This window comes from Cicer arietinum, chromosome 1 (assembly GCF_000331145.2).
Source record: "Cicer arietinum cultivar CDC Frontier isolate Library 1 chromosome 1, Cicar.CDCFrontier_v2.0, whole genome shotgun sequence".
Lineage (NCBI taxonomy): Eukaryota > Viridiplantae > Streptophyta > Magnoliopsida > Fabales > Fabaceae > Cicer > Cicer arietinum.
In genome coordinates, this window is record NC_021160.2 from 965,961 (window position 1) to 978,495 (window position 12,535).

Sequence of the window (12,535 nt, forward strand, 5' to 3'; positions counted from 1 at the left end):
CACATTATTGATTAGAAATATTGTCTAATTTTTGTTTGAAGAAGCCAAAATATATCAGTAGAAGATTATTCAAATTATAAGATATGTCAAGAATAATATAAAATAGATACATGAACACCAAAGCTAAAACAAACAAGTGGATTGTTCCACCAAAGATTGAAATTAAAAACAAATTCCTTTTAACACAATTTTCATAGAACAACTTGACCTTAAATGTAATGGTTGACTTGGATAAATTAAATTAATGAAGCCTTACATGTTATTATATTTCCATCCTTTCACATTTCTGACTCTATATATAGCATTACCTTGGTTTCGTCAGAAAAATAAAGAGACAAGTTCAAGTGTTACATCTCCTCTTGTAACATCACTTGTGGTTTGGTAAATTAAACTTTAATAGGCTCTTTTCTATTCAATTATATTCTTTATATCCAAATTAAACAGATATAGCAATATGATTCTTTTTAAGCTAAACAAGTCACAATCACATGACAAAATGCTAGCTATATAGTTTTTTAATAAGTTGACTATTCAAAAATTAGAGTTTCATGCTACATTAATTAGAAATGCTACTTTATGTGTTCTGAATGATTGATAAATTAGTGTATGGTTTTGGATTTGCAGGTTACAATTAAAATGAGTCAGGTTTTTAGTAATGATGCTGTGGCAAGGGCCGTGGAAGAAATAAAAAGTGGTCCTAGTTCACGGAGACATGCTGATATTTTGGCGCCACATATTCACAAAGTTGAATCTCCTCCTAAACAGACACTTTTCCAAGAAATCAAACATTCTTTCAATGAGACTTTCTTCTCAGATGACCCTTTTGCCAAGTTTCAGGGTCAAACAAAATCAAGAAAGTTTATTCTAGGAGTCCAATCTGTTTTCCCTATTTTTGAATGGGGACAGGGCTACAACCTTCAAAAGTTCAAGGGTGATTTCATTGCTGGACTCACCATTGCAAGTCTTTGCATTCCTCAGGTGAATATAATCAATGATTAGTACTAGTAATTATATATATATGATTTAGGTTTTAAGACTCAGGTTTTCATGGAAAAGAGTCTCCGGAAATTCGGAGTTTGGTCGAAAGATAAATAAAATCTGATCAATAGTTTTTTAAGTTAGAACTTGAAATTGGGTATCTGATTGATTTATCTTAACTAAAACTCATAACCACTTGAATATTGTTAATTTATATATATCACCATCACAAGAAATAATATTATAACTCAGAGACACTGTGTAGTGAAATCTGATTACATATTTGTGTAACACTTTTTTATTGTATTAGATGCATAGTCATTAAACTTTATTTATTTTATTCCATGGATATTGGTTGAGTTTTTGGATGATGACCCTTTGAAATATGAATGCATTACAGGATATTGCATATGCAAAGCTTGCAAATTTAAAGCCAGAATATGGACTATGTAAGCATATATATATATATATATATATATCTTGATTTACATGAATGCTAACAACACACTCTATTTGTCCAATATAAATTTAGTGAGACCCATATATATTTTAACTAATCAAACATAATCTGTTACAAAGTGTGTTGTTAGGATTATTCCTTGGTTTATTTCTAATTTTTCTATAAGCAACTTGGAGATGTTATATAGTTCATATCCCCTCTTAGACGTGATTTTCCGTGAGTTTTGCAGATACAAGTTTTGTTGCTCCTCTTGTGTATGCTTTCATGGGAAGTTCAAGAGATATTGCCATAGGACCTGTAGCTGTGGTGTCCCTTTTGCTTGGAACCTTGCTAACTGATGAGATCAGTGATTACACAGATCCTGACTATCTGCGTCTTGCATTTACTGCCACTTTCTTTGCAGGAATCACTCAAATGGCACTAGGATTTCTCAGGTACAGTACAGTAGCACTATTGGATTGTGTTCGGTATGGCACATAGTTAACGATCAGTTAGATGGTCGCTCGAAGTTTGGGGGTAATCTTGTAAACAAGACCGTAGTATTTAAATACAAGTTGTAGACCATAAACTATAAACTTGAACAACAATAGAAGTTTAGTGCAGGCTGCATCTTGATTTACATGAATGCTAACAACACACTCTATTTGTCCAATATAAATTTAGTGAGACCCATATATATTTTAACTAATCAAACATAATCTGTTACAAAGTGTGTTGTTAGGATTATTCCTTGGTTTATTTCTAATTTTTCTATAAGCAACTTGGAGATGTTATATAGTTCATATCCCCTCTTAGACGTGATTTTCCGTGAGTTTTGCAGATACAAGTTTTGTTGCTCCTCTTGTGTATGCTTTCATGGGAAGTTCAAGAGATATTGCCATAGGACCTGTAGCTGTGGTGTCCCTTTTGCTTGGAACCTTGCTAACTGATGAGATCAGTGATTACACAGATCCTGACTATCTGCGTCTTGCATTTACTGCCACTTTCTTTGCAGGAATCACTCAAATGGCACTAGGATTTCTCAGGTACAGTACAGTAGCACTATTGGATTGTGTTCGGTATGGCACATAGTTAACGATCAGTTAGATGGTCGCTCGAAGTTTGGGGGTAATCTTGTAAACAAGACCGTAGTATTTAAATACAAGTTGTAGACCATAAACTATAAACTTGAACAACAATAGAAGTTTAGTGCAGGCTGCAGCCACTTTGCAGTCGGAGACGTGGCCAAATTGGCCTGAACTTCGTGATCATATCTTGTGTGTTTTTTGTTCGCGTTTTTCATAATTGTTTTCTTTTAAACTGGGGTTGCTGTTCTTACAAATTGGTATAAGATTCTTTTCTTGTGAATGCTATGTATAAATATTTTCTTGTGTTATAATCCATGAGGTGAATTTTTCAGGCTTGGTTTCTTGATTGACTTCTTATCTCATGCTGCCATTGTTGGATTCATGGGTGGAGCTGCTGTTACTATTGCACTGCAACAGCTTAAAGGTCTTCTTGGCGTTAAAGACTTCACTAAGAAAACTGATATTGTTTCTGTCATGAGATCGGTTTGGAGTGCAGTCCACCATGGGGTAAGCCTTCATTCTCTTATACACATAGATTCTTAAACTAATTAGATATCTATAAAGATATTTTAGGAACAAATATAACAAAGTGGCATCATAGTGTGATTTAATTGGATGCATATGGAAAACAAATTACATCGTCTGTTCTTAGAAATTAATCTCAAGTCAAATCATGCTAACTAACATATAATTGTTTTAATCTTTGGTTACAGTGGAATTGGGAGACAATAGTAATTGGACTAGCATTCTTGGCTTTCCTTCTTACAACAAAGTATATTGTAAGAATGCCAACAAGTTTTCCTTTCACTCTTCATTTCCATTTAATTAATTTATTGAAACTTTTGTAACTATTATGATGTAATTATGAACAGGCTAAGAAGAATAAGAAACTCTTTTGGGTATCTGCAATTTCTCCTATGATATGTGTTATACTGTCTACTTTATTTGTATTCCTTACAAGAGCAGACAAGAAAGGAGTAGCAATTGTAAGTAGCATAAAATTAATTTTTCCTGAATAGTTACCAAAAAAAAAAACAGAAAGAAACACTTTTAATTAAGACTGAAAACGTATGCTATTGGATTTCAGGTGAAACATATTAAAAAAGGTGTAAATCCATCATCTGTTAGTGAAATAATTTTGAGTGGAAAATATCTCAGTGCTGGTATTAGGATTGGTGTGGTGTCCGGTATGGTAGCACTCACTGTAAGTAAATTTTACTAAGAATTCCTCATCCCTTTTGTTTCATCAACATTTATGAGATATTTGAGCCTAATTATTATTATTATGTAAAAAAAATTAGGAAGCTGTGGCCATTGGAAGAACATTTGCTGCAATGAAAGACTATTCACTTGATGGTAACAGAGAAATGGTGGCACTTGGAACGATGAACCTTATTGGTTCATTGACATCTTGTTATGTTGCTACAGGTACCAAAGAGGTCTAATTTTAATTATGCATTCAAAAAAATATAGATATTTGTAGAAACATTATAGTGTGATTTGATTGGAAGCAGGTATAGAAGTAAAATAGATTTATCCTATCAATGTATATCTATTAATGTCTTCTATTTTTTTTACGTATTATGACTGTCATGTTAATGAGTGTTTCTGATGTTTATCTAGGATCTTTTTCGCGGTCGGCTGTGAACTATATGTCTGGTTGTAAAACTGCTGTATCAAACATAGTTATGTCCATCGTTTTGTTGTTAACTCTGCTACTAATTACACCGCTGTTCAAGTACACTCCAAATGCAGTGCTTGCCTCAATTATTATAGCTGCTGTGATGAGCCTGATAGACATTGAAGCAGTTATTCTTCTGTGGAAGATTGATAAATTTGATTTTCTAGCTTGCATGGGAGCCTTCTTTGGGGTCATTTTCAAAAGTGTTGAGATTGGCCTTCTAATTGCGGTAATGAAAATATCAAAATCATTTCTTTTGCACTTTAATAATGAGTACATAATTTTTAGTCTACCCCTCTGGTTCCAGAGGAAATGGTCTTTCCTAATTTAGAGTTTGGTCTAGAGATAAGTAAAATCTAACTAAAGAATATTTTAGTCAAAGTTCGAACTTAAATTCTCTCGAACGATTCTTCTTTCAGTTAAACTCATTATTACGTTCAACTATTTGATTAGCAAACTAGTACACATTATTTAGCATCAAGGTTTTAAAAATTGGACATCTACAAAGATTATGTTTGCAACATAAAGGTTTTTTTTATGTTTATGCGAATATGCAGTTGCAGCTAAATCAGTTGTATTTGACCACATTTTTTTACAAATATTGTTTAGCATTGACTTAAACTTCTTTATGCATGTAGGTGATAATATCTTTTGCTAAAATCCTTTTACAAGTGACAAGACCAAGGACTGCAGTACTTGGGAAGCTTCCAGGGACTACTGTATATAGGAACATCCTGCAATATCCTAAAGCAGCACAGATTCCTGGCATGCTTATCATTAGGGTTGATTCGGCAATCTACTTTTCAAATTCCAACTACATCAAGGACAGGTATGTCTTTTTCATATTTGTACACGCTAACATATCAAGGTTAAGGAAATGTAGAATAGTTTTTTTAAATAGCATTTTTGGTCTCTGTAATAAAAGAAATATTAGATTTTAATCCCTGCAAAAATTAGATTTTTTAAACAGTGTTTTTTGTCTCTACAATAAAAAAAGATTTTCTGCAAGTACGAAAAACTTAATTTTACTTATATTCTGGGGACCAAGAACACTATTTAACTTTTTTTTTTTATTGAATTGAGGCTGATGAAGGAGTGAAACATAATTTTTCAGAATATTGAAGTGGTTGACTGATGAAGAGATTTATAGGACAGCAAGTGAATTTCCAAGTATACAATATCTCATTGTTGATATGTCACGTAAGACTTTTAATGAAATCATTTCCTCCTCTTTTTCTATGGTTGCTTTTGATGATTTAATTTACTAAAGTTACCATATTATTTTTACAGCTGTTACTGATATTGACACTAGTGGCATCCATGCCTTTGACGATTTACTTAAGAGCCTCAAGAAAAGAGATGTCCAGGTAATAAACAATCACAAAATTCAACATTTTGCATGATCAATTTAGTCCCGGAATTAAATTGATTGTTGCAATTGAAAATCCTCGATCACATTATTCTTTTTCTAGGTCAATAAACTTAGTCCCTAAATTAAATTGGCCTAAATAGATTTTGTGATCGAAAATGAATTGCAATCACATGTTTGTTATGGCATAGCTTAAGTTAATCAATTAATCAAATGAATTGCTTGTGTTCCAAGAAATTCATCTATAATAATAATATTATTAGAATGTATAAAAAAGCTTCAACTTGTACTAAATAATTGTCGTGTTCATGTTTTTGGCAGCTTCTTCTTGCAAATCCAGGACCGATTGTAACTGAGAAGCTCGAAGCATCAATGTTAACAAAAACAATCGGGGAAGATAAAATATTTCTAACAGTAGGAGATGCTGTTGAAACTTTTGGTCCAAAGGGTACAAATTTATGAGGAATATAACAATTGAAGTTTTTAAACAAGATATGCAAGAAAGTGTGTGTGAAGCTGTTAAGGGAGCTCTTAGGAACTCTTGTAAATTTGTTGTTTTGTAGTTTTGTTTGATTTTCATTGATTAGTATTTCCAATTGATGTGATGTACAAAAGAAATGTGTTTTCTATTTGATTATACCTCTTTGTTTATTTTATGATGTGGAAGCTAATAAAACCTTTGTTTATGAATTATATAATTGAAAATCAAAATCATTGTCAAATGTTAAGTTCAAGTTCTCAAAATTCATCGAAAAATTATCTCAAAAATCCATCGTTCAATTTGGCTATGATGACTCCTAAAGAAAATCCATCCAATAAATTAAGAACAAGATTTCACTCCTCCTAAGTGATACATACGACACAGATATAAAAAGGTTACATGAATTCTCATATATAAAAATGATGAATTTAGAGTACATATTGAATGATAAATAAAACATGTTATTAAAGACCTCATACTAATTGATGAATATTTTAACAATAATCATAGACACAAATTTATGGATGAAATACGACTAAGAGTACCTGAACCTTTAAAATTTAATGAACAGAGAGATTTTTGTGTGAAAAACCTAGGGTGAGAGACAAACTACCTTAATTGTTGTCTAGTGTTTCACTATAGAGTTGATAATCTAATTGAACAAAATTAAATAACTAACGACAATAATATCTCATTAGATATAACAAAATTACTTAACTCATCACGTTCCATTTAAGGTTCTTAATAATGGATTATTACGGTCCATAATTGATCAATTAAAATAATTTTTTATGAAAATGAATTAAAATGATTAATCTAATTTGCTTGGATAAATATTATTTATTATGGTTTTATATATGATGATATCTCGTCCGGATGCATCTAATATAAGTTACATAGCATTGCTTTGGTTTCATAAAAAAAGAAAAGAAACAAGTTCAAGGTATCCCCTCTTGTAATTTCTCATTGTCCATCTTCGATGCAATTATATATATTCTTTGTCCAAATTACACGGAGATACCAATATGAGTGTTTTTTAGCTAAACTTCACAATCACAAGACAAAATGTGACAATGCAGCTAGCTATTAGTTTTCTATTTAACATAGACTTCCATGCTACATTACAAAAGCTACTTTCTATGTTCTGACTTATTAGTGTATGATTTTTTCTTCAAAATAATAAAGAATAAAAAATGAAATATTATTCTATTGTTCTGTTTTGCTGGATATAAATAAAATGAGTTAGGATTTTATAGGGATGAGGAGTGGCCATGGAGGAAATAAAAAGTGATGCTACTTCACTTAGACATGATGACATTTTGCCACAGATTCATAAAGTTACATCTCCTCCTAAGCAGACACTTTTTCAAGAAATCAAACATTCTTTCAATGAGACTTTCTTCTCAGATGACCCTTTTGCCAAGTTTAAGGACCAAACAACATCAAGAAAGTTTATTCTAGGAGTTCAATCTGTTTTCCCTATTTTTGAATGGGGAAAGGGTTACAACCTTCAAAAATTTAAGAGTGATTTCATTTCTGGACTCACCATTGCAAGTCTTTGCATTCCTCAGGTGTGTATAATTAATGAATGATTAGTACTAATGATATTGTGTATTTATATCTCACACCATATTGGGTAGCCTCATAGTTAGCGATAAGTGAGTAGTTCGCTCGAACGAAGACAATTGGTAGTCCATGCAAAGGGCAAAGCCCTTACAGTATAATTCATGAGTAATTTTGTAAACTGGACTGTTATATTTAGATAAAAGTTGTACATTGTATATTCTAAACTTGAATCAAAATAGAAAGGATTTGTAGCCATTTTAGGTCAGAGACGTAGACTTAATAGGCCAAACTCCTTGATCAAATCCTGTATGTTCTCAGTTTGCGTTTTTTGTATCTGTTTATTTTTTATGACATGCATAGTAGATAAAATCTATTTATTTTGTTCCATATATATTGGTTTTGGTTGTGTTTTTGGATGATGACCCTTTGAAATATGAATGTATTAACAGGATATTGCGTATGCACAACTTGCAAATTTGGAACCACATTATGCACTATGTAAGCATATACCTTGGTTTATTTCTATAAGCAAGTTAGTCATGTTATATAGTTCATATCCCCTCTTGACTTGATTTTCTGTGAGTGTTGCAGATACAAGTTTTGTTGCTCCTCTTGTGTATGCTTTCATGGGAAGTTCAAGGGATATTGCTATAGGTCCTGTTGCTGTGGTTTCCCTTTTGCTTGGATCCTTGCTAACAGATGAGATCAGTGATTACAAAAGTCATGAATACCTGCGTCTTGCTTTTACTGCCACTTTCTTTGCAGGAATCACTCAAATGGCACTTGGAATTCTCAGGTATAGTACTATTGTATTGGTTAATGATTCTTGTCTTGTGAATGATCTATGTCGAGTATGGCTCATAGTTTACTCATAAGTGTGTAGGTTGGTATGGTTTAGGGATAATTTTATAACGGTAGTATTTATATACAAGTTCAAATATGTAATCCTAAGCTTGAAAGTTAGAAAGATACTGTAGTCGCTTTACATTTGGATACGTAGGCAGGATTGGCCAAACTTTGTAATCAAATCTCGTGTATTATTTATGTGTTTTTCGTATTTGTTTTCTTTTGAACTGGGGTTACTGTTATAACACTTTCCCTAAATTTTATTTTCTTGTGTTACAATCCATGGGGTGAATATTGCAGGCTTGGTTTCTTGATTGACTTCCTATCTCATGCTGCCATTGTTGGATTCATGGCTGGAGCTGCCATTACAATTGCACTACAACAGCTTAAAGGTCTTCTTGGCATAAAACACTTCACTAAGAAAACTGATATTGTTTCCGTCATGAGATCGGTTTGGAGTTCAGTCCACCATGGCGTAAGCCTTCATTTTCTTTTGAAATCCTCATTCAACATATTACATATTTAGCGCCAGCCACATGAATCAAACGACACTATCAACTTCTATACATCTTTTTTAATAGTTTTTTTTTATAGTTTTTCTTGAACTTTTTTTGCCTCTAGCGATTAGACTACCGTCCATCTAATCAGCCTCACAACTGTTTGTTTGTTTAATCTTTGCTTACAGTGGAATTGGGAAACAATAGTAATTGGAGTAGCATTCTTGGCTTTCCTTCTTACAACAAAGTATATAGTAAGAATGACAACAAATTTACCTTCCACTCTTCATTTCCATTGAATTAATTTATTAAACATTTTGTGACTATTCTCTTGTAATTATGAGCAGGCTAAGAAGAATAAGAAACTATTTTGGGTAGCTGCAATTTCTCCAATAATATCTGTTATATTGTCTACTTTTTGTGTGTTTATTACAAGGGCAGACAAAAAAGGAGTAGCAATTGTAAGTAGCATAAATTTAATTTTTCTTGAATAGTTTCATAGTACTATTTAACAAAGGCTAAAAAAGTATGCTATTTGATTTCAGGTGAAAAATATTAAAAAGGGTGTGAATCCATCATCTGTTAGTGAAATATATTTCAGTGGAAAATATCTTAGTGCTGGTATTAGGATTGGTGTGGTGTCTGGTATGGTAGCACTCACTGTAAGTAAATTTACTAATCTTCATCCCTTTTGTTTCATTAACATTTATGAGACATTTGAACCAATTTTTTTTTTAAACTTCAGGAAGCTGTGGCCATTGGAAGAACATTTGCTGCAATGAAAGACTATTCATTGGATGGTAACAGAGAAATGGTGGCACTTGGAACAATGAACCTTATTGGTTCAATGACATCTTGTTATGTTGCTACAGGTACCAAAAGGACTAATTCTACCAATCATGTCTGAATTTAATATGTATGCACATTAATTTTGCATTCAATCAAATCTCAAAGTATAGATATAGAGACATTACAATGTGATTTGATTGTAAGCAGGTTTAAAAGTAAAACAGATTTATATTGTCGGTGCATATCAATTAATGTCTTTTATATTATTTTACGTATTATTACTGTCATGTTAACGAGTGTTTCTGATGTTTATCTAGGATCTTTTTCGCGTTCGGCTGTGAACTATATGGCTGGTTGTAAAACTGCTGTATCAAACATAGTTATGTCCATGGTGTTATTGTTAACTCTATTACTAATTACACCACTATTCAAGTACACTCCAAATGCAGTGCTTGCCTCAATTATTATAGCTGCTGTAATGGGCCTGGTAGACATTGAAGCAGCTGTTCTTCTCTGGAAGATTGATAAATTTGATTTTCTAGCTTGCATGGGAGCCTTCTTTGGTGTCATTTTCATAAGTGTTGAGATTGGCCTTCTAATCGCAGTAATGAAAATATCAAGACTTTTCCCTTGCATTTTGAAAACTAGTACATTTTTTTGTCTTTAACACTACAGTTCGTACGGAAAAGGGCTTTTAGTTATCTGTAGTTTGGCTGAGAGATCAGTAAAGTTTGACCAATAATTGTTTCAGTTAGGATATGATGAAAAACTTGTTCAGCATTGACTTAAATTTATTTATACATGTAGGTTGCAATATCTTTTGCCAAAATCCTTTTACAAGTGACAAGGCCAAGGACTGCAGTACTTGGTAAGCTTCCAGGGACTACTGTTTATAGGAACATCTTGCAATACCCTAAAGCAGCACAAATTCCTGGCATGCTTATCATTAGAGTTGATTCTGCAATCTACTTCTCAAATTCCAACTACATCAAGGACAGGTATGTCTTTTCAAGTTTGCACACAATCATAGATCAAGGTCAAGGAAATATAGAATTTATTTTATTTTGTAAATAGTGCCTTCGGTCGCTATAATTCGGAAAAAATGTATTTTAGTTCGAACAAAAAGAAAATAGATTTTGTCCTTAAGATATCATATTCCTTCTTTTTTTTTGTCTCCGACATAAACTCTTTATCCAAAAAGTGTCAGAAGAAGAAATTTACGAACATAAAAAACACAATGTAACATTTTTATATCTAATTGAGCCTAATGAATAGTGAAACATAATTTACAGAATATTGAAGTGGTTGAGTGATGAAGAGACTCAAAGGATAGCAAGTGAATTTCCTAGTATACAATATCTCATTGTTGAAATGTCACGTAAGGCTTATAATGAAATCTTTTCATCTTGTTTTTCATGATTGATTTTGATGATTGAATTTACTAAAGTACTAATAATGTCTTTGCAGCTGTTACTGATATTGATACTAGTGGCATCCATGCCTTTGAAGATTTACTTAAGAGCCTCAAGAAAAGAGAAGTCCAGGTAATAAACAATCACATAGTTCAACATTTTTCTAAATCATTAGCCATTACCATAAGAACACTTATGGCAAAATATTGTTAAAAAGGCCCAAAATTTGTGTCCTATGTTGTATTTGCATAGCAAAGATTTATTAAATTTTCAAGTAAATTACCAAATAATTTTATAAAAATAATTGGAGGCGCCCAATTAATTTGATCTAATAAAAATTTAACAAAAATCAAAATGACGGTAGAAATTGAAAATCTTTGATCATGTTATTCTTTTTATGTCATTCTATTTAGTCTATGATTAAATCGGTTCACATAAATTATTTGTTAAAAAAGTTTCAATTTAAAAAATTATTTTTTCCTACACCTATAATTTCATGACTAAATTAGTAATCCATTAAAAAAAATTCAACCACATTTTTGTCAGTCAATAAATTAATCAAATGAATTGCCTGTGTTGCAAAGAAATTCATCTACAGTAATGATATTATTATTGTTATAATGTATAAAACAACTTTCAAATTGTACTAGTACTAAATAATTGTTATATATGTTCATATCTGTGGTCTTTTGACAGCTTATTCTGGCAAACCCGGGACCAATTGTAACTGAGAAGCTTGATGCATCAAAATTAAGAGTCTTAATTGGTGAAGATAAAATATTTCTAACAGTAGGTGATGCTGTTGAAACTTTTGGTCCAAAGGGTACAAATTTATGAAGAATATAACAACTATTCCAATTAAAGTTTTTAAACAGAATATTCAAAAAAGGGTGTGTGAAACTGTTAAAGGGAGCTCTGAAAGGGCATGTAAATTTTTTGTATGTAGTTTTGTACATTATAATTTATACATCTTGTTTATCTTATGATGTGTTATTTTGTGAACTATATATATACTCAATGATTAGTGCAAAAACTAAATTAGAAACCAATAAACTAGTAATTTAGTATGCTTGCACTAACTACAGTGAGAAATGTGATTTCTCTTTTTAGTTTTTTTTTTCTTTCTCATTTCAATTAACAATATAAGGGTAAAAATGATTTAATAAATTTTGATGATTATATGCTAAGTGTATAAATTTTGGTAGTTGCATTATATTCTCGTGGAAAAATAAAAGTGAAAATTCGTGTGTAAATTTTATTTTTGGAAAATAAATAATATACATATAAATAATAATATTTGTAATAACATTGAAACAAACACATTATTAAGTACTCAATGCTTATGTCTTGGACTTGGTTTATATGTAAGGTTGATAATATTAACTCCTG

General features: G+C 31.6%; 2 protein-coding genes across 3 annotated transcripts; both read left to right on the forward strand.

The window, feature by feature from the left end:
* The first annotated feature begins 261 nt into the window (after positions 1-261).
* On the forward strand, positions 262-6,289 carry LOC101507944 (high affinity sulfate transporter 2-like). Of its 2 annotated transcripts, XM_004485500.4 has the most exons (14): positions 262-381; positions 625-978; positions 1,379-1,427; positions 1,668-1,872; positions 2,838-3,012; positions 3,219-3,284; positions 3,378-3,491; positions 3,593-3,709; positions 3,807-3,933; positions 4,129-4,415; positions 4,825-5,015; positions 5,301-5,386; positions 5,477-5,553; positions 5,877-6,289. In XM_004485500.4, exons 2-14 carry the CDS (start codon positions 637-639, stop codon positions 6,015-6,017), a joined length of 1,977 nt encoding a protein of 658 aa, XP_004485557.1. In that variant the 5' UTR covers positions 262-381; positions 625-636; the 3' UTR covers positions 6,018-6,289. The 2 variants fall into 2 exon arrangements, with proteins under 2 accessions (XP_004485557.1, XP_027188778.1); XM_027332977.2 differs by lacking the exons at positions 262-381; positions 625-978; positions 1,379-1,427; positions 1,668-1,872 and adding an exon at positions 2,228-2,463.
* A 943-nt stretch (positions 6,290-7,232) lies between these two features.
* On the forward strand, positions 7,233-12,129 carry LOC101508482 (high affinity sulfate transporter 2-like). Its single transcript, XM_004485502.4, has 13 exons — positions 7,233-7,607; positions 8,052-8,100; positions 8,194-8,398; positions 8,749-8,923; positions 9,134-9,199; positions 9,293-9,406; positions 9,491-9,607; positions 9,691-9,817; positions 10,052-10,338; positions 10,542-10,732; positions 11,027-11,112; positions 11,202-11,278; positions 11,843-12,129. Exons 1-13 carry the CDS (start codon positions 7,308-7,310, stop codon positions 11,981-11,983), a joined length of 1,935 nt encoding a protein of 644 aa, XP_004485559.1. The 5' UTR covers positions 7,233-7,307; the 3' UTR covers positions 11,984-12,129.
* The last annotated feature ends 406 nt before the right edge of the window (positions 12,130-12,535 follow it).